We start from the raw sequence: 20,923 nt of genomic DNA, 5'->3' as shown, positions 1-20,923 counted from the left end.
CTTTCCTATAGGTGAACACTGGAGCTTATAGAAAATGCCAGTGTAACAGCATCCACTGATGCTGCAGAAGTGGATTGTTCACTGTATCAGTCGAGTGAAAAGGATGATGTCTTGTAAGACATGACTGCATAATTGTGACTGACTCCTCTCCTACGCCACAGCACGAGGGGAAGGCAGACTGCTCCTTTGCAGGCTTTGGAGCTAGGCTTTGTGGACTGCAGGGAAAGCCAAATGAAAACGGCAGGATATCTCCTGGGAAATCTGAGCTGGCAGTGCAAAACCAAACTTATTGTCTCCCTCGGGGGAGGAAAGAAATAAATCCAGATTTTAGAAGACATTTCAGGTGGGTAAACTTGGTCCTAGAGCCACCTGCATGATCTGACCCTACCTTCAGAGCTTTAATTCCATGTTCTCTGAAGTTTGGGATTTGTTTTCTGGGTCTCTCAATGGAATAAAACATAACAGAACACTAAATTATTAAAAACCAACATGTTTTATAATACAGTGGAACTAAAAAAACATGGAAACAAGTGCAGACCACTTCCCTCCACATCCCTCCTCAGGTAAAGGTGTGAGTAAGCAGAGGGCCTGTGCAGCGTGACTGGCAATAGGAGCACACAATGTGCTGGGAAACAGAGCGAAGGGCTGCTTCATGCACCTCCCAGCTGAAGTGCTGTCCCTGCAAGGGAAGGAGTCAGCACCTCAGCACACCTTTGCTTGGGATCTGGGATCTCTGTGCAGTATGCTGGTATCACACAAAGGCCTTCCTTTTGGGGAAAAAGGGGAGGAAAAGTCCTTTCATACCTGGAATTAATTTTGCTTTCTTTTTTTTTCAGCTCACAAATCATAACTCTTCTGTTCATTTAGCTTATCAGCAGAGATGGTCACCCAAATGTTAGCTGTGTGAATACTCTGAAAGTAAGGATTTTTTGTTTGTAATTATATGTATCTGTATTAATCCAACCAAGAAAATTAGATGTAACACAGACTGACGTGCCCAAACAAAGCAACTTGCAGTTCAATATTGAATTCTTTTGTTGAAGTGTTGACCTGAGCAAGTAAGACAATTAAAAAGTTCCAAAGCACAGAAACTTTCAGAAAAACTATAGTTTAGGACACAGATCTCAAAAGAGAAAGGAGAAAGGAAAAAAGTATAAAATTATTTATTATTGATTGAGCACTCACCTCAGATTAACAAGAAGCCCATTGTCTGATCCCAAGTGCAACAACAGATCATAATTTAAAAATGCTTTTAGTCATCAATGAACAGAAAAGTTATTTCAGCGAGAACTTGGAGAACACCTGCGGTAATTACCAACATTAAGCAGTCTTGACAAGGCAGGGCTTTCTGGCTTGCTCTGTGCTGTAATACTAAATGCTATAAACAAATAGGAGTGATTTCTGCTACCAGTTCAACGCGTAGGTTTGAGATGGAATCAACATTTTAAAAATGCAAAGTATTCCTTGCAGCAGATGGTAGTGTTTGCATACACAAATAAATACCTTGTAGAAATCATGATGTAAACCACATGCGCTGAAACAATGGGATTCCTGAATTGAACCCTTCATCTTCCTAAAACTGAAAAATAACACCCTCTGAGCTCAAACTGGTGGCTGCTGCAGCACAGGACCTGCTTGTGCTGGGGTGAAGTGGGTACAAGTGTTGGGGGGGGGGGGGGGGAAAGCAAGGCTGGGCGACACAGAAGGAAGCAGGATGATGTTGGGATGTGCTAAAAGGCAGTGCGTATCTGTCCCTCGCTGTTACGCTCAGACATCCTTGTGTTAGCTCTAGAAAAGGACTGCATAGGCTGTGATAGCCTGGGTTTGCCCTCTCCTCTGTGGTGCAGCAGCTTCATATTTTAAACTAGTAAATGAATCACCAAAATGTTTTATGCTGCCATGGCTAGACTGCTTTTGGTCCGTGCTAGGTAGGGCAGCTCTACATAGCATATTACAAGGCTTTATGTTCCTCTGGGTTGCACCAGATACAGGTATTTGCATCACTTGAAAGCTCCTCACATTACCTGGCTGCTGCTCACTGTCCATCTGTGGTAATACACAAACATTTCTCTGCAAAGGCTTCGAGTGCACACAAATGTTCTTACAGACACAAAGATTAGAAGTTGCAGCTGTAGGAAACACGTGCAAGGAAAGGTTACAGCAGAGCAGGCCATCACAGTGCAGCAGAATCACCTCTAAAAATCAGGCCAGTCTTTTCCTCCATACATGTGCATGTGGTTAAGAGCACAACAAACTGGCACCGTGGTGGAATAGCAAACATTAAGGGTGACTCTTGGGACTTGTGGCTCTTCCAGAGCTGTGCAGCCAAGTTCCTTCAGTGCTGTAGGGCAGATATGGTCGGGGGGAGGTGAAACATCTCTCAGCTGAGGAATGATCAGCCTGAAGCCCAGAGCTTTCAGAGCATGGGCTGCTGCTCAGAATCCTTCCTGTTCCCTACACGGCATACACAAGACTGATGCCTGAGGCAAACCAGAGGCTGAGTGCAGCACTTACCTGCAGCTTTGCTCTCACCTGCAGCATACCTGTTACACGCCAGTCCTTGGGGGAGGATTTCCAGTTCAATGTCTGTCAAGGTACTGGGTCTGAAGCTGCTCTGTGCTTCACACCGTTCAGAACATGAAAATACCTTTTCTTGAATTTAGTGGTAGACAACACCTGAAAGGGACAGGATTATGCAGTGCATCATCCTGACCCCTTTGAAGAACATACGTGGGCTTGTGATGCTCATCTGTCACTGCCCTCTGCCAGGCACGTGTGGGACCACAACAGCAGTCATGGCACTGGGCTGCTCCAGGACACCAGTGAGGCTCAGCTGACTTGGTTCATTTGAGAACGTGTAATAGCAAAACTTAACTTTGGTCCCTCTGACATGCCTGATGTACCTGCAGTAGGATGGAGGCTTGCTTAGTTTGTCTCTTGTTTTTGGTATCTGATCCTCACTGAGAACTGATTTGACCACTGAAGTAGTCTCAGGACCACCAAGTGAAGGTCTTGTGTTACAGCAGGACTATGTAAGGGAGACAGTCACGTAAAGTGTGTTACTTACAAAGTGGTGAAATCCATCACTAGCAGCAAAAATGATCTGTAAAAGCAAATAAATCAGGAGCCAACACTTTCAAGATATTAAAGGTTTCTGATGTTAGAGCAAAACATCTTCCTCTGGCCACTCGAACAGTTCTTTAATAATAATACCCTAAGCCACCTGAACAAAAACTCCTTCCCAACCCCTTTTCTCTCCCTCCCTCCCTTCTTGCAGTTACCAACAGCAGCAGACTGAGGTGTCACTTTCCAAGACAACATTTGGTTGCACAGAGGTGTAAATTAGATCAAGTCCTGAGCAACCTCAAAGCCACAGAAGAATGAATGAGTAAAGCAGCATCTAGCGAAAGCAAGCATTGAGAGTGGCAACTCCTACCTGCTCTGCTACAAAAAAAATCCTTTTGTTAACATTAATATTTGGCAGCCGGTGTAGAACGCACAAGGGCATTTTAGTTGGGTTTTAAAGAAAGAAATTGACACAGAAAGAAGGCAATGATTTTTTTAATAGAGGATCTCTCTGGGGGGTTTGTGTTCATATCACCAATATTCACTTTATTACATTTTATGGAATGGAGTTTAAATGCCAGTATATACAAGCCAACATTTCATTATTGGAGTTTGTGTTTATTCACTTGCCATTGTCAGTCTGTTCCCCTTTGTCTTTTTGTGCTGCTCTTTGTAAAATCTATGATTTATGAATATGTGGCTTAGGTCCTTCACAATATAGTGTGGTGGAGTGGTTCAATAAAAAGTTATTAAAGTTAAAAAAAAATAATCTATAGTTTGATGTGCTTTGCCCACCTTCTATAGCAGGTCCCACTGCATGTGTGAGGCTGTAATACGAACTACATGCTGAGAGGCCTCACTCAGCCAAAACTCCTGCTGGCTAGCAGCCACTGCAGGCAATTACGGTTTTGCCTACAAAACTGGGATTGCACCCTCACATTTATGAAAGATACATAGACTAAAAAGAGGGGAAAAAAATCTGCCATAAAACATTCATTTTAAAATCCAGTAGCCTAAAGATACATAGCACCAAATGCCATTTGGTTCCCAAAGATTCAGTGTTTGCAGCGTGCAGCACATATTTAACTCATTTCTGTAACAGAGCTCTCAGTCCTGCTAGTTGACGAATGAGTAAAGCCCACTGGCAGTCTCCATAGCCCACTTAGAACATGAACTGCTGCAGAAACTTAGTGTTTTTTTCAGCCTTAAATAGAGAGTAAAAGATTGATTTGGATCATCATACCCTGGCTCCCCACGCATGGCTTTTTTCCCCAGCAGCACTGCTGACTCACCGCAGCTGCAGAGCCGTACAAAGAGGGGACAGGAATTGGCCGCTCTTGTTTATGGCTGGCAAGGAACAAGAGCTGCTCATAAGGCACTCTCCAGGGTGAAGAGGAATCTATTTGTGAGGAAGACGTGGAGATGGCAGAATCTGCTCAACTGCAGCACAACAGCAAACAGCACAACAGTAAGAGCAGGAGATGGATTACAAAACAGTTCTGCTGCCCCTAGTTCCTGTTCCCAAATCTCTGAAAAAAACACAGCTCTACCAACAAAGAGCCCCGCCACCTGCCTCAGGGATGGGTAACTTCAGCAAGTGAGGATTACCTCAGTGAGTCAGGCAGGCATTACGAACAGCGGGGCACAGAACCACGCTGCTGCCAGCAGCACTGAAATCACTGCTCTGGCACCGCAGCATCCCCGGGACAAGGAAGCACCATGCACAGAAGCCCTTCCTCCGTGCACAGCACGCTGCTGCCTTTGGGTTCACTTCCTTGAACAGAGGAGCTATTGAGCCGCCACGGTCCCTCTGTTGCTGTTATTTCTTGGAAACAAAGAACAACATCTATAATCCTACATCTTCTTAGAAACCAGAAGGTTCCAACCTACTCCAGGTTACCAGGATAATTTTGTCACCTCTTGTAGTCCGTGCTCTGCCACATGCAGTCCTGTGCGCCCATCCCTGGCCAGATGAGAGTCTGGAGGCTGGAGCGGAGAGCCAGCACAAGCACAAGGGCCCAGCAGAGCCACTCAGCTGAACAAGCAAGTGTCCAGCGTCAGTGTTGCTACTGCTGGAGCACGAAGGCTTTGCATCTAACGTACCCCACGCGCTGTTCTGCTCCGTACCTCAGGAATCACAACAGAGCATTTTGTCCACGGCAGATTCACTGAGGTCAGATACCTAGAGGCTCGCTGGCAGGATCCCTCTCCCACCAGAGTGGGAGAACAACGCAATCTGTTTCTACTAAAAATATAAATAATAAGCCCAATAAAACACATTGACCAACATAAAAAACAATGGAAAAAGCAATTTGGAGTAGTGGTCCACATTGCTGGGGTTCTGAATTGTGAAATAACCAATAATTCTGTGCATTTTGTTTCTCAAGACACGTTTGATTTTCTCATGAGTTTTCATGGTCAAGTCACTGCAGTTAATATTGTCACTCGAAATCTCAATACTTGTAAAACTGATTTTCCGCTTGTAGCTGGCGATGGAGCTGTTGAAGATGTTAGCGATGTTGACTTCTTCCATTTCTTTAGTGAGTTCATTTGCAGGCCCCTAAGAAACAAGAGCATTCAGTTACAGGGTTTGGCCTCCCCTATAGAAGAAGAGTGCTTATCCATTAAGAGACCGTACGGATGAAGATACAAGCACAATGCTTCATGCATATTCACCAAAAAAACAGTGTGCAAACCGGCCTTCCCGCTGCTGCCTAATTTTGAAAGTGCCCAAGTCCCAGAGGTGCCTGTTTCCATACTGTATTTATAGAGATCTTGAGTTCTTTGAACAAGTCTCATTCTTGATGTCACTGAGCAACCCACTGTTCAGCAAGGCATCAGGCTGCCCTCATGTCTGCACGGTAACCAGGTGAGGAACTCACCAGGGATGTGGGATAGTTCTCCTCCTCCTGACAGGATTTGGACCCTTGATGACGACCAAGCTACAGTCATACTGGAATATTTAATTTCTGCCACTGAAGCAAATCACTTTGAACAATTCACTGTGGATCTAGGGCTATTTGTGATCACTGCTATGGCATTTGTAGCACAAAAAACCCATACGTTTAGTGACAATTAGGAGAAGCAGCTGTTAACGGTGCCCATAGCAGGAAGACTACTGGTCTTATTCAGTTAATGAAGGACTAATTAGTGTTGATCCGAGATAACTAGTTTTATGAAGGTAGGTCAGACATTACCTCCTGAGGTGTTTTCACTGTACATTTCTGTGAGGAGCTGTAGTGAGCCACTGCATATTCCACCAGGGCACCAAAGATGAAGCTGAAGCAGATGCCAAGGTAAACATCAATGGCCTTAATGAAGCAGTTGGTTTTTGAGAGTGAACTTCGTGAGCCGATCATCAGAGTAGTCATGGAAAGCACTGTTGTTACACCTTGGAAAGCAAAAAGGACAGACCTTCTCTTACAGACACTTAGGGAAAGACTTGGCCTGTCCTCTGTCCACATACCCAACAGAGGGTACACGGTGTCACCCGCTGCTGCTATACAAAAACAGCGCAGCACCATTTAGGAGATCCAAATCATCTGTCAGCTGAATTGCTGTTGTAGCACTGACTACTAGCTTTGCAGAGGCTCTCCATGCCTTTAACAACTGGCTCATACTTTTTATACTTTCAATTAAAATGCAAATAAAAATCTCCCTCCACCAAAGCCTGTAACAAGGAATGTGTGCTCTGTCCTCCACTGCGAGGCTAACAGGAGCCTTGGCCCTACTCAGCTCTGCAGGGGGCAAGTACGCCAGGCACCGAATCTCTTCCACGCTTCCTGCCGCTAACCTAGCCCTGCCACCAGTAAAAGCAGAACGTGAGCAGCAGCAGAGAACTCGAGAAAACTGCCATCTGCCCTGCCATGGAGGCTCCCCTTCCCTGCCGAACTCTTCTCCCTCCCTCAGGCAGCAACTCACCAATGCAGGTCCGGGCAGGCACTGAATCCAGGGTGATCCAAAAAGAAACCCAGGACAACATGACAAGCAGAGTAGATGGCACATAGGTCTCCAAAATGAAATAAAGGATGTTTCTTCTCAGCTCAAACTGCAGGATCAGTCGTGGGTAACTGCCTGTTCACCAAAGGGAGAAACACAGCAAACGTGAGATTCTCAAGGACCCTCAAACTGAAATCAGGACCCCCCAGCACCAGACCTTCAGCTGATGGACATCAGCAGAGCCTCACTGAAATGGCAGATGCATTACTTACAAAAGCTTGACTTCTTGCCTCAGAAACCTTTCATATCTAACATATCCTAGACAAAGGATGTATACACAAACATCTGTATGTCTGTACATATACACAGAGGTGGCTGGCAGGAGATGCAATGTGTGGCCTGCAGTGGGGCTGCAGAACTTAATCCACAGTGGGAATATTTTATTCTAGCATTGTAGCTCAGGATGGGGATGAGCCGATACTTTCTTTGATTCTCTTTTTCAGCACAATGCATTTTTTCCCAAGACCCACTTTGAAGAGGCACTGCCAAATTCATTCTTATCTGATGGCTGAGAAATAAACACAAGATTTTCTTTTGATTTCAGCAGGCTTTGGCTCATGTCCCAAAGCATCTCAGCATCTTATCATCACAGGGATTTATATTCCGTGTATTCATTAGTAATTTGTGATCTTTGGTAACTGATCTTTGTATACTCTAAAAAAATTCAGTCCATTTTTAAAAATCAGTTTGTCATTATAGTGACATAAGCGTTCAGGGGCTGGATTGCAAGTATTTTCAGGAGATATTTCTGCTGCTTAAACAATAGATCCCTTTGAAGTGTAGAAACAAAAACCGTGTTGTTCTTGGGCTGTGTACACTACAGTAAACAACAAAACATGATTATTCTTAAAACCTGATCATTCTAAGGAAGATTTGTCCCTTTCCATAGTGATAGAAGAGTATTTATGCTGAAAATTAAAAGGATGTTGAATTCTGATGAACAGAGGGATCTTAATCCATCAAAAACACGACAGAACTGTCATTTAGGAAAAAAAAAGAAAAGTATATTTAGAAAGCTAATTTTACTCCCAGTCACTGTAAACACGGCTCCTTGCAGTATTTATAGACTGCAGACCTGCGAGGAGGGAAGGGAGTATATTCAGGTGTGTGTAGAGAAAGAAATAGAGAATTTAAGGAAAAAAACATGACAGATTAAGTGAATACAGTATATTAAAAGATCCATCGTTCCATGGCTTCCATCCTACAGAATGCCCGATTGCAAGTTGGATTTTACTGTCTTTCTGTCTGTCTCTCTTTGTGAGATTTGCTCGAGAGTTCCTTGATTCAGGCTTCTTGAGTCAAAAGATAGAGGTCCATAGAAGGAAGGAGGTGCGAGGGGAGATCCTTAAGAGAGCTTTACCTGCTTTTCTCTTTCACTGCTTTACCTGTCTCCTGCTGTGACTTCGAGACCAGGGTGTAGTAACGTTCCACCGTGTACTGAGAGAGCCGCAGCCTTTCTATGCCATGGACAGAGTCGTTTCCTCTCAGCCATGTAAAGGTGACATCATTTTCATCATATCCCCCTACAGAGAACAGAGAGCCGTGTTACTGTGGTGAGCCAATAACTGCCAGGTGTTGCTGTGCCCTGCCTCCTGGCTAGGAGCAGAAATGGCACCTCTGCAGCCTGGGCTGGACAAAAGCCCTCTTTCCATGTCACACCATCAGGGGAATTTTCATTGCTCTATTTTCAGTCTGCTAGTTCAGATTTGGCTGGGAACATGGATCACTGCAAGTGATGCAAAGAACCCGTTTCAATCATTTGTATTGGGTATTCCAATTTTAAAATGTTTTCACATTTTTTGAAGATAATTTAATATTCCTGCCATCCCCAGATCAGTTACACACTGCAGGATAGAGCTGCTGCAGTGCTCAACCCTTGAGCATATTCTTCAGTCACGCAAGGTGACACACAAACACATCCAATGTTTAGGCAACCCTGAATTCCTGCCCCAAATCAATGGGACAGATGAGACCAACAGCTCAAGCAGTGATCAGTGACCTCCACGTGTGCTAGCTGAGAAATTACCACCAGGCATGTAAATGATGGCACTCCGTGACCTCAGGTTGGACTACAGGATACTTCAATGTGAGGGATAAAGCTTGTACTGTGTCACCAGCTAGCCATTCACTTCAAAATTTTCACTTAATTTAGTAAATAAGCCCATCAATCTCACTAATTTGATCCTTTTATTAAGTGCCATTCTTTGAGAAAACGAGCAGGGACACGTTTATGCTGATAATGACCTGTTCATCCTGGTAGAAGGAATCAGATGCAGTTGCGGCTCTATTTTTATCTAATTGTGTTTTCTTATTAGACACAAATTATCAGAGTTTGAGTATGATGAACTCGTAAATTAGGTGTCCAGGGTACGAATCCCTGCGTAGAATCCTAAGCATGTGACTTTTCGAAGTTTCTAAACAGTTTTATAAATTGTGGTTACTCTGGAAAATTTTATAATAAATGATAGATTGTTGTTAATTCATCTGGCATATATTTAAATAGCATTATTTCTGGGCACTTATCCTAATGAAACCTCCAGTGGGCAATGTGCATGTAATTTCATTGGAATTATACAGCAAGTGAGCATGATGTAGGACCCAATCACTTTTAAAGCAGGCCCAAACAAGCTATGCTTTAGCAGAAGAGGCCAATCATTATTATTTCAGGAGCTATCCTTCGTAATAAAGTTAACCATAGTGAACTAATATGATTTTAATGTGAAAATAATATGTGCTTCCTTAGGTGCCTCATGCTGCAACCCGAGAAGTTTAATCTGGTCTTTTCAGCTCTGAGATCGTAGATGTTGCTTTTTGTGACACAAAGCAGGAGAAGGGAGCTTGCTTGTTGGGGAGCTTCACAGCGACGTAACAGCAGCACTGTTCTTGCTGAGCTCCTGTGTAAAAGCCGTGTAGTACCCTAGCTTTTCTTGGGGTCTGTGCATTTACCTGTTACCAGCTCTCAGCCAACTTTTCTGTAGACAAATGTTTAATTTAGGAGCAGAATTCCCTGACTGTTCCTTTTTTTTTTTTTTTTTTTTTTTTTTTTTTTTTGAGGCTTCCAAGCCTGAGACTCCTCCTGTTCTCACAGACAGGGCTGGATTGGTTTGGGAGATGCAGCAGGTTTAAGGTAAAATGTGTGAAGTTGTTCTCTACTCCATCCCATGCACTTATCCCCACAAGTTGCTTTTGAAGTTGTGTGCAAAAAGGACCAAATTTGGAAACCTAGCAGTTACTACTTAACCCTTTCTGTACAGAACTGAACTATTTAATTTACTCTTTGATGAAGATACTATTTATTACCTTTTTTTTTTTTTTTCCTAAATATAAATTTCATAGTGACAGAAAAAACTTGAAACTGTGGATTACAACACAAGCATTTGAAAAATGATCAAACAAATTTGTTTTCTTTTGACCATTATCATTAGGCCACCATGATAAATACAAATATTCAAGATATATTCAATATTTTAATATTGAAATATTCAAGATGCATACTTACATACATTAGTCTTTGAATAAACAAATTTAAAGTCTTTTTTTTTTTTTTTTTTTTCCCCTGGAGTGTTATACTTACAGCTCTCTAGCTGCAGTTTGCATGTTTGTGTGTCCATAGGATATTTTGACAGGTCCATGTTACAAGCAACAGTAGTAGTGATTCTGTAAGAAGAGAAAGAACTCTAAAGTTGCAATAAAAGCATGTAACAGAATATTTCTATTTCTCATAGCTTACTAGACCACGAGGATCCTGTTCCGTTTAGAAAATTTTGACCTATAAAATGAAAGGAATGCTACAGTCAGAGAGAACCCTCCTTAAGATATGCTCTCTACAGCCATACTGATGAAAATCTAACTGAAGGAGGATTTTTGCCTTGCTGTGGTGGGAGCCTCAGTGCAGATTAACATGTTTAACAAGTTACCCCTTGGCACCTGAGGCACAGCACCTAATGGTGCATAAACCTTAGCTTGCTTTGATGGGGAGGGTGAACGAGTCTGCTTATAGCAGCTTGCTTGCATTGAAGGTGACTGAGACACGCTCCGTTACATCTAGCTAGGAAGATCTGAGGCTTGCTAACACATCACTCTGCGCATTTCTGCAGCGCACACACACGTGCGCTTTTTGCTAAAGGTAAGAAATGATGGCTGCGTGGCACTGGATAAGGAAGTAATTCCACACCAACAGTTAAACTTTTACTGTTAAGCTGTCCTCTCTCCCTTCCTCTCCAGCCTCCATGTGACTCTACTTGCCTTGTCCCACATAACATCCGAACTTGGGAGCTTTCTGAGCAGACCCTGCTCTACGCAGCACGTGTCATGTTGTGGAATCCTGCCTGATCCTCGGCAGGAGTTTCCAGGTGGCCAGGACTGTGGGTACCAGATCAGGAGAGTACTGTCACAGTTGGCTTGTTGGCCCCAAGCTCATCGTTACCTCTGACAGTTGCTATCTGCTCCTGTCTAGCATAATTCTGGAAATCTATTCTGAACCACTGCCACCAGTGAAGGCAAAGGTTGATTTACCTTAAGGCATACAGGATGGTACCATTAGAGAACAATCTTATGAGGCGGTTGCCCACAGTGACATCATGCAGGAAGGACCTTTTTGACTCCACGATGTATGTGTCTGGTACCCAGAGCAATTCCACCAGGCGGGCATCCAGCGTGAAGCTCTTGTTGCCATGGAAGACTAACCGGGGATCTGTCCAGCGCTGCCGCAAATATATGGTAGCTGTGTAATCCTGGGGAAGAGAGAAAAAAAGGAGGCTGAGCATCCAGAACACCTGCATGGCATAAACTGCAGGTACATGCCATGTGTGACAAGATGCAGAACTCACAGCTGTTCAACCCGTCAAAGCTCAGCACCAAATGCATTGCAGTAAAACCAACAGATCTTCATCATTGTTTTATTTATTGTATTACATTTCCCATATACTAATGGGAAATAAGTATATATAAGAACTCTGATGTGTTCTGTATGAGAACTAGAGATTATATTCACAGTGCTTCAGTTTTATTTCATTGTGGTTTTAAAATTATTTTTATTTTGAAATGAGCAGTTATTGTAATTGATATTTCTGTGCCTGTTTTGCAGGTAAGAAAACAGATGGGAAGTGAAGATTTGAGGCCACTCAGCAAGTCACTGATATTAAAAACCAACCATTGTCTAGAGCTGGAAAATTATATGTGTGTTACATACATAATGAGAGAGACATCTGGAAGAAATAAAGGTTAAAAAAAATCCAAACTGTTATTTGATAAGTAAGGTCAAACTTTTTTTTTTTTTTTTTTTTTTTTTTTTAAACAGGACTTTGAATTGAAGTGATTAATTTGGCTTGAATTTAGCCTACCAAGATCTATCTGCAGTGTCTGAAGCACTTGTATGTTGCCCCACCATAAAAGAACATGCAGTGCTCTGCTCTAAAGAGCCTCCTGGACAGAGACAGGACTCTGTTGTATTATTTTGCTTCCCTCCTTACAGATGCAGTAAATACAACCAATAACGCCTTTTAATTTCAGAAGGCCTGGTGTTTGTGTAACAGCATGAATCTGCTGTGTTTTACCACAGATACATTGCTTGTTTGTGGTGGACACTGCAGTTCTGTTTCATTTAATCTGTAATTTGTAGGATGGTTTAACAGAAAAGGAGCTTTAACCTGAATGAGGAATCCTCAGCAATGTTTGAAATCAAGCTGTAACCAGAAGTGGAAGGAACCAGACTCATCAGTGGTGGGAAGATGGTCTCTGCACATTTGAAAATTGTTGTTACTTTTTTTCCAGGGGGGGTGACCAGTCCGTTGAGCCTCAGCCTGTCTCAGCTCAAAACCTCATTTATCTTCCCTGAGGAGAGACGCTGGCTGTCTTCATACAGCACCAGCATGTCCAACCGAGGCCAACCCTACCCCACACAGAGGGCTGCTATGTGGAGGAAAAGGAAGGGAGAGGAAATTTCCAAGAGGCACTCAGGTGGTTTTGTTGTTGCTGTTATTTTGATTTTTATAAACCAGTAGGACTTTTGGGGTCATCACTTTTTACTTAGAAGCCCACATTATTATAGCATCTATGTAGTCTACAACCATAACTGAGCCTTCTTTTCCTCACACCCCTGAAAGTGGTCAGACACAGGCAAGTAAAGCAGCTGGAATATGACAGTTTCTGTGCTGAACATATGGTAACATAACGAGTCTCTCAGGCAGATCCCATTCTCCTCTCTTACAAAACACAAATTATTTCCCTTACCATGTCACTCTCCGATATGCTAGAAATACTGGCAATGTCCAGGCTCATTGCGATTTGAACAGGTTCTCCTGGGGAGGGAAAGGAAAGCTTAAGCAGAGAACAGAACTGGTCAGGATGCCGCAGTGTGGGCGCTGTTTCCAGCTTCCCACACACACGACATTATCTCTAAAACTGCAGAAGCCCAAAGGGCTAGACACAGTTTCCAAGCACTATGCTCACAAATGACTTTATCGTCCAAAATGAAGCTGTTGCTGTTAGGGAAATGGAGTTCTGTATTTGGTGATGGTACCAGACAGCAAATATCCATCGCCATTAGCCGTTTAAATGAGGACCATTTCAGTGGCATTTGCCAACGGGAAGCCAAAGCCAGTTTATTCCTTGTTACCCAGTGCACAATGTTTGCACAGTGGAGGAACAGCAAGCACTGCACAATTTGTTTCACACATGCAGCTCTCTGAGGACTCTCCACAAGCAGGTGTCCACCAGCATCCCTGTTCCTCAGCGAGGAAAACCAAGAGTCAGAAAAATTCAGCGATTCCTGAGACCACATACTGGGTTACAAACGAGAAATGCAACAGCCTTGGCCTTTTTGTTACACTGCTGTTTTATTTACGAGCAAATTTTCAACCTTCAAATCCTAATCTTGGTACTTAGCCCCTATTTTCTATTTTTAACTCTTAAAATCCACCACAAGAGGGCAGCTGCTCCCCAGGAAATGACTGGAGAGCACTCACCAGGTCCTGCAATGGGCTGGGTGAACAGGTGGCTCTGAAAGAGGGTCATTATTATACAAGCAGAAAGACACAGATTGTCCTTTAGGTTGGGCCCCATTTATTTAATCCCAGCGGCTCCAGCATGACTTTGGGGCCCACAGATCTGAGCCTGTCCCCTGGAGCACAAGGTCCCTGCTGTGCTGCTGCACACAGAGCTACTAGCAGTAGGGCCTGGTGCTTTCCACGACTGCCCTCTGCCCAGGTGGTAACACAGCAGAGCCATCTTTGTGGGACTTGCTGAAACTCCTTTTCATCATCTCTAAGTCACCTGTAGGGAAGACTACAGGATACTTGCTTCTAAATCTCTTTCCAAGTTAGAAGGGTTTGTGGTTTTGTTGTTTTTTGAAGTGTTCCATACTCCACAATGTATTTCATTTACTTAAGATACATATTGTTTCAGGTAGCTGTCATTTACATACTTCCATCTTGTTTTTAGATATTTAGACACTTGCTACTAAAATTAATGACCAGAGGGTGGAACTGTGAGGACTTGGGGATGCTGGAGGAGGTCAAACATGAGTTACAACCACTTTTGTTTAATGGTTATAGTAAGCATAGTCTGGCATAGATGGCTGTTAAGCAATTTAGAAGCATCTGCTCACTTATATGATGGGCTCTAATAAAGCTTTTCTATTCCTGCATGAGACGTTTTGGGTATAACAAGCTGCTAAACTCTGTCTTGTCCCGGAAATTTATCACCATGGTCAGAAAAAAGGAAGGGGCTCAAAGCTGCCAGCAGCAGCAGGTCAGTCTGCAGGAGCTACAGTGGAAAAACATGCAGCTCCTAGAGGAAGCTGATGGGGAATTTTTCTACTGAGCTTTGTTTCAGTAACAGCTTCTGGCAGACAAGCAGAATTGATCAAAATTCTCATAGCTTTTTTTTAAGCTTTAATCAATATTTTTCAGGTTCTGACTGCCATTCTGAAACCCGTTACTCCAAGTGGTTGCAGCATTTATCTGGGAGGTGGGAGACCTGACACCTAAGCCAGACAACAGCCTCAGGTGAGTTCCTAAATAACTGACTGTCCTCCAGGTGCTCACTATCTGGAGTTTCACAAGGGTTTAAAGCAGGTTTAGTTTGCATCCCAGTGTGAAGTGAAAGCACTTGTCAAAAAGGCATTATTTCTGGAAAGGAGAATGACTTATTCCTCGCTGTCTACTAAATAAATGTACATGCACAAAAATAAAGCAGAAAATCACAAGGGGTAGGCCCTAAGCAAAAGCATGCACAATTAGTGCAGAATTTATTTACTGTCAGATCTTTCACAGGGGTGCTGAAGTTTTTATAAATTCCACGTTCTTCATAGATGGACACATTCTCATGCCCTGCACGTGCGCACAACATATTCAAGACACCACTGGATGCACAGGGAGGAGGGCAGCTTTGGTTACAAACTAATTTAAAAGGGACACAACCTTTTAAACTGGGGCATGCTAATGAAAGCTGAGAGCATGTTCACCCCTCCTCATTACAGACCATTCTTCAAACAATGAAATGCAGAGAGCCAACGTACCACCAAAGTAGGGCCTGAGATATTTGTTGTATCCCACGGTGAGGTTCTCAAATCCAGGGAGGGATGTTGTGTCGCTGCCGCCCAGGTTGGATGCATGACCCAGCGAGCACCTCCTGGGGACACAAATAACGTCCTGTTACATGGGGCCAAGCACACTGGGCACAGCAGGTGTGCAGCTGCTTTCCCAGCTTGTGCTCAAACAATCAAACTGCATAAAATGCTTACTAAAAATAAGTAACTAATTGAAATCATGAGCACTTAGTCACATTACTTAACTTGGCTGAATAATTAAAACCTTAAAGGGATAGGAATATAGCAAATTACCTCAACAAGTAACCACAGGGTTCAGACACCGTGGCATAAGGTCATTCTTTAAATGTCCCAGAGAAGTCAAGCAAGGTCAGTATATCACTGAGTTACTAATCACCCGTAATCTCTCCCTTCCCATTCCCCCTCATAAAATGTATATACAGAACATTTCATTTTTTTCCTCCTGCTTATGACAGCCTGAGACAAATCTTACCGCCCAACAGCTCCTCCCTCCTAATCACTGTTACCCTAAACAAGCTTTCAACCTCATTTGTTAGTGTCAGGCAGCATCTCTACAGCTACCATCAGGAGTAAAATCCCCGAGTATGTTGGAAGGGGAGAGGTAAGGCAGCGAGCACCTCATAGACACGAGGAAAGTTTTGTGAGCTTGACTTCCCCAACTCTGTGCACACAGAGGGTTCAACCCCAATTTACTATTACAAGGTCAAAATTAACGTTTTGTGGACAGACAATACAGCTAGTACCTGGCATTGTGAGGTTCACAGAGCTGTACCATCATATCAATAGGCTAGAGAAACAGGATTTGGGGACCATGAAAAGGTGAATTTTATGGTGCAGTGTCCCCGGGCACTGTGTTCATGTGCTCACTTGATGGAAACGTGAGTGACCTGTTGAGTTTGTTAGTGCTCTGTGAAGGGCTGAAGGAGGAGCCGTCTCTCTCCCCAGTCTCAAACTGCTTTAAAGCTGAGTTAATAGTCCTTGGAGATTTGCTGCAGGTTTTAGACCAAAACCTAACAGCAGAACTGAGCAGCTACTGCTTAGCATAAACTGTGTGAGAGCCTTTAGGACTTGAACACAGTCCAGGGATGGCAATAACTCAGCTGGGAGGCATGGGGGGAGGCGTTTCCAGCAAAACCAGCAGACTTTCCTGCTCTTGAACAGGGAAAAAGGAGTTGCGCTGTCAACACACAGATTGTATTTTGGGGACCTGTGCAGGTTGCTGTTTGAGCACCCAGCTTTCTTTGGATGGGCTGGAAAACTGGATGCATAATTTCCTTTTTGGCCACATTATTTATATTAAACACAATTCAGATGACCTGTACAGCAAAATAAACACTCCAGTTACCTTTGGGTTGGGAGGAAAAGCCAAAGACTGAAGAAGCAAAAATATCTGCAGAACATCTCTGGAGATTATTTCAGTATTTGCGCTGCTCTTCTGTGAAATAGAAAATTAAAATTTTGTGGTTTAAGGAAAACTGTTTTAAGGGAAGTGGACAGGGAGAAGAAATGCTGCACAGAGACAGAACCCCACAATGACACTGAACTTTCTCAGCACATCGTGACACCTGCCCTTTCTTTCTAGCTTGTGTCATTTTTCAGCACCATGCTATCTTAACACTTACCAGGTAAAAGACACTAGTGACAACTCAGCTCCTAAGGTCCTTCACAGGGCGATCAGATTTTAGCTACCGCTTTGTTTTAGAAGGGGATTTTCTTTCAGCATGGGTTGGTGATTAGCTAATGTTGAGAGTAACACCATAGAGAAAAGATTTATTAAATAGAGAAGTATTTAGGAAGTTCCTAAAGCTAATCGCACTCTGAAGCCATGTGAAATCCTTCCCATATGACAGATTCAGCATCTCATGGTTGCATGCTCCACTAATCACCTACCCAGAAATGTTGTAGCTTTGCACTCCATTAGCTCGTACCTGGGGTAAACCCACGCTATTAATAGTAATGTTGGCAAGTCACTCAGCATGCAGTACAGGATGAAATCATTCTATTTCAAATGGGTTTCGTTGACTTTTCTGGGAGTGGAACCGAATCCTGGCTTCTAGCCTGAGACTCCCACAAGCTTGTGCTGGCCTTGGAGCTGGCACCACGATGGGAACACTCCCCAGACTCTGCGCCGCTCAGCACCGCTGCTCTGCCTGAAGTGCTGCAGTCACACATCTTACTGGGGGCACCAACAGCTCTGCCACTCGCCTGTTGGTGTTCCCACAGCAAGCTGCTGCAGGAATGGGCTGGTGAGGATACTGGAGATACTGAGCTGCTTGACCTGCTCCACTGTTACTTGACATGTACCCTGTGTGTCAGAGACCTGCAGATACTGGCAAAGCACCGTCATTCTCGGATGGGCAGGAGCTTTCCTCCTGATTGTACCATTACAAATTGGGAATGACAATGTGAGTCATTAGTCCCTGTGCCCCGACACTGGTGAAAGCACAATCACAGGTTCAGATTCTGTGTCTTCCTCATCATGCACGGCAGTGAGCACTTCAGCTTCAAGCTCGGCTGTTCCACAGTAACCCGAGTACGAGGCATTTTCTGCTTGGGTTAGGTCCTTCCTGTGGGGGTAGTTCGTCACTGCCCAGAGGACACGCTGCCCTGTCAGCTCGTTGTGCAGCTCTGGTGCTGTGCTGTGGGACAGCAGTGCTCCAGGGGAGCGGGACGTCTTTGCCCACGCAGAGCCAGTGAAAATACCTGAGCATTCAGGCACCACAAATGCAGGGCCTTGCAATGAGAATCCCACTGCAGAAAGACAGGAAGCTTTTCAAAATGAAATATGCTGTAATATCTATCTAATGTCCAAATTCCTAACAAGCCTTTTTGCTTTCTGCCTGAACATGGTGTTCAGATGCTTCCAGATGTTACCAAGGGCTCCTTGCTATAACAATCATATCGGGCTAGAGAAATCATCTGCCTGCTTACACAGCATAAGGCCACAATTTTGATGAGAAAGAAGAATCAGTCCCATTAAAAGAACTTAAGACAGAAAGGATAATGCTATAAAGTAGCATTTGGTCAAAATATGGAAATTTATGAATTTCAGCTGAAGGACCCTTCATTAACATCCATTTCGCAAAGGAGCTGTGGTTGCTCGCATTTTTGTGCATTGGTGTCTGAACAATTTTATTGCATCTGATCCTAGTTACTAAGACCTTATTTTGAAGAAAGCAAGCCAAACTCTACTTATTTTGATGGCTAGTGGATGGAGACCTCATAAGTAGTAAAAAGTTGTCTTAACAACCCTGTTGTGCCACCAGTTAGCCAAAATGAAACACACAGTGCAACGTGCTATCTAGTAAAGACAGCGGAAACAAAGCAACTTGGATAAATTTATAGCTGCTGCTGCTGCCACAGACCTGAGCTAAACAATCTCCATTTCTCTGTGCCTCTGCTAATTCTCCACAGAACAAGGAAAATCTTTTCTCCTTCTTCAGAGCACGGCTGTGAAGAGAAGTATATCAAAGGCTGGGAGGCAGTGAAAGGGTGCTCTGTAAGTACCCGAGAGCTAGAAACTCAGCATCCTGAAGTACTCAATGGCAAGAAAAAGGTGACAGCAGTGCCCAGAACTGAATATAACCAAAGCATTTCTTAGCTATTTATTGAAATAGCTAGAGAGAAGTGTGCCAAAACTGTGAGACTGTGCTTTTTGTTGAAGCCCAAGAATGAAAGCAGATCTGCTCCATCCCCTAACTTTGAAGGGCTGAGAGGAGTGAAAACACGAGAGGAGGAAAGCCACTGGCAGGTGCAGTAATTCTGTTCATAGGGAACAGAGCGAGAGGTAACAAAGGTACGCCGCCACCTGATGGGGCCCCAAGAGGTATCCAGGCTCCTCTGTGCTGCTGCCCATGTCACCCTTGGTGCCGGGCTCCTGCACACCCAGCAGCACAGCGCAGCCCCGCGTTGCCTCCCACCTCACAGCTGGGAGCACCGCCTGCGTCTCACTCAGAGCAGCAGATGAGCATGTTCTCTGATACCCTCGTGGCAAATGGCATCCCAACGCCAGGCAAAAGGAGGAAGCTGTTGCAAGGATCTAGAAAGCCACCCAGAAAAGCAGCCTGATGTGATCAGCTGCTAAGTGTCAGGTGGCAATTCACAAGGTTTCCTCGAGCCACACTGCTACAAACTGCAGAAGCTGCCACCCAGGCACACGTGCAGAGAATAAAAGCTGTTGAGGGAAGACAGAAGAAATAAATGCAGAAATAAAAACATTGCATTTACTCTGCCCATTTAGGTGCTGCCTCTATTTATAACACAAAGGAAAATTTTTCCTGATGAACTTGGGCATAACCTGCCTGTTGCATTTCCTTCGCTCCGCAGGAAACGCCGTGACAAGCAGCTCGTGCTGCTGGCAGCCCAAGGGCACCCCGTGTCCTTCCCCTGTGCTCCCCACACAGACCCTGCAGCACCCGGACACCCTCGCACCTGAAGCCTCAGCCTGCCAGAACCAAACACAAGCGAGCCCACATCTGAAATGTCAGGACAGCCATTTTCACTCCCGGGCTTTCATTCCCAGGCCAAGGTTTGAGGCACGTCCTGTCAGGACTCTTCTGTCTTGGGCACAGAAAGACGTGGATCATTTGGCTTTGCCTTTGCTCTCCTGGAGAAAACCCCAGAGTGCAACCCAGGCAGCAGTTTCAGCACCTCTTTTGCCCGTCTGTGGTAAACGCAGGCAACAGATGGGAACTGTGCTGCACACACAGGCCGGACAGCCAGCGACTGCCTTTTTGTTCCCTGTATTCTCTCATGGGATTAATGTTCCAGGGAAAGGCATCACTGTACCACCACCACCGGGAGTTTCCAGCTTCACAACTGCCACGTGGCTGCACCATCCCGTGCTGAGCTTTCTTTGGCCACTGGCACAAATGCAGTTGCTAAACACAATTACAGTCTGATGCACAAAGCAAACAGCATCACGTACCCTGGGATCAGACCTAACTGGCTTTGTAGAAACCAAGAATTCACATCAAGGTCAGCACGTTTATCTAGGCATGGTTTTGAGTGACTGAAGCCAAATTTATTTATTTCCTTCTTTGCCCTGCCCAGCCTGAGTTACGAGCAGCTGTCGGATCCTGAGAGATGCCTGCTTGGGGGATGTGAGTGGGCAGTGGCTTCTGTAAGGAAAGGTTCATGGCATGACCTGCTCTCTCACAGCTGCTGCAGGAGTTGTGCATTCTCATGATTGAGAGCTGTTCAAATTTTAACTTACTGACCAAACAAATCATGAAAAGCTTTCAGTTTCAGTTCATTCAAAGTGATTTACCTCTCAAGTTCCTCAGATTC

General features: G+C 44.2%; 1 protein-coding gene across 2 annotated transcripts; it reads right to left on the bottom strand.

Moving 5' to 3' along the window:
* Positions 1–5,311: 5,311 nt before the first annotated feature.
* GABRP (gamma-aminobutyric acid type A receptor subunit pi) lies at positions 5,312–17,068 on the bottom strand (the record flags this gene model as incomplete). 2 transcript variants are annotated; one of them, XM_084295036.1, is made up of 9 exons in its annotated part: positions 5,312–5,626; positions 6,264–6,457; positions 6,988–7,140; positions 8,451–8,588; positions 10,640–10,722; positions 11,581–11,798; positions 13,297–13,364; positions 15,584–15,696; positions 16,980–17,068. In XM_084295036.1, 9 exons carry the CDS (start codon positions 17,033–17,035, stop codon positions 5,312–5,314), a joined length of 1,338 nt encoding a protein of 445 aa, XP_084151162.1. The 2 variants fall into 2 exon arrangements, with proteins under 2 accessions (XP_084151162.1, XP_084151161.1); XM_084295035.1 differs by having other exon boundaries at positions 15,584–15,693; positions 16,980–17,035.
* Between the last annotated feature and the right edge of the window lie 3,855 nt (positions 17,069–20,923).

The sequence above is a fragment of the Netta rufina genome, assembly GCF_964035555.1.
Source record: "Netta rufina genome assembly, chromosome: 14".
NCBI lineage: Eukaryota > Metazoa > Chordata > Aves > Anseriformes > Anatidae > Netta > Netta rufina.
This window is presented reverse-complemented; position numbering and strand designations above follow the sequence as displayed.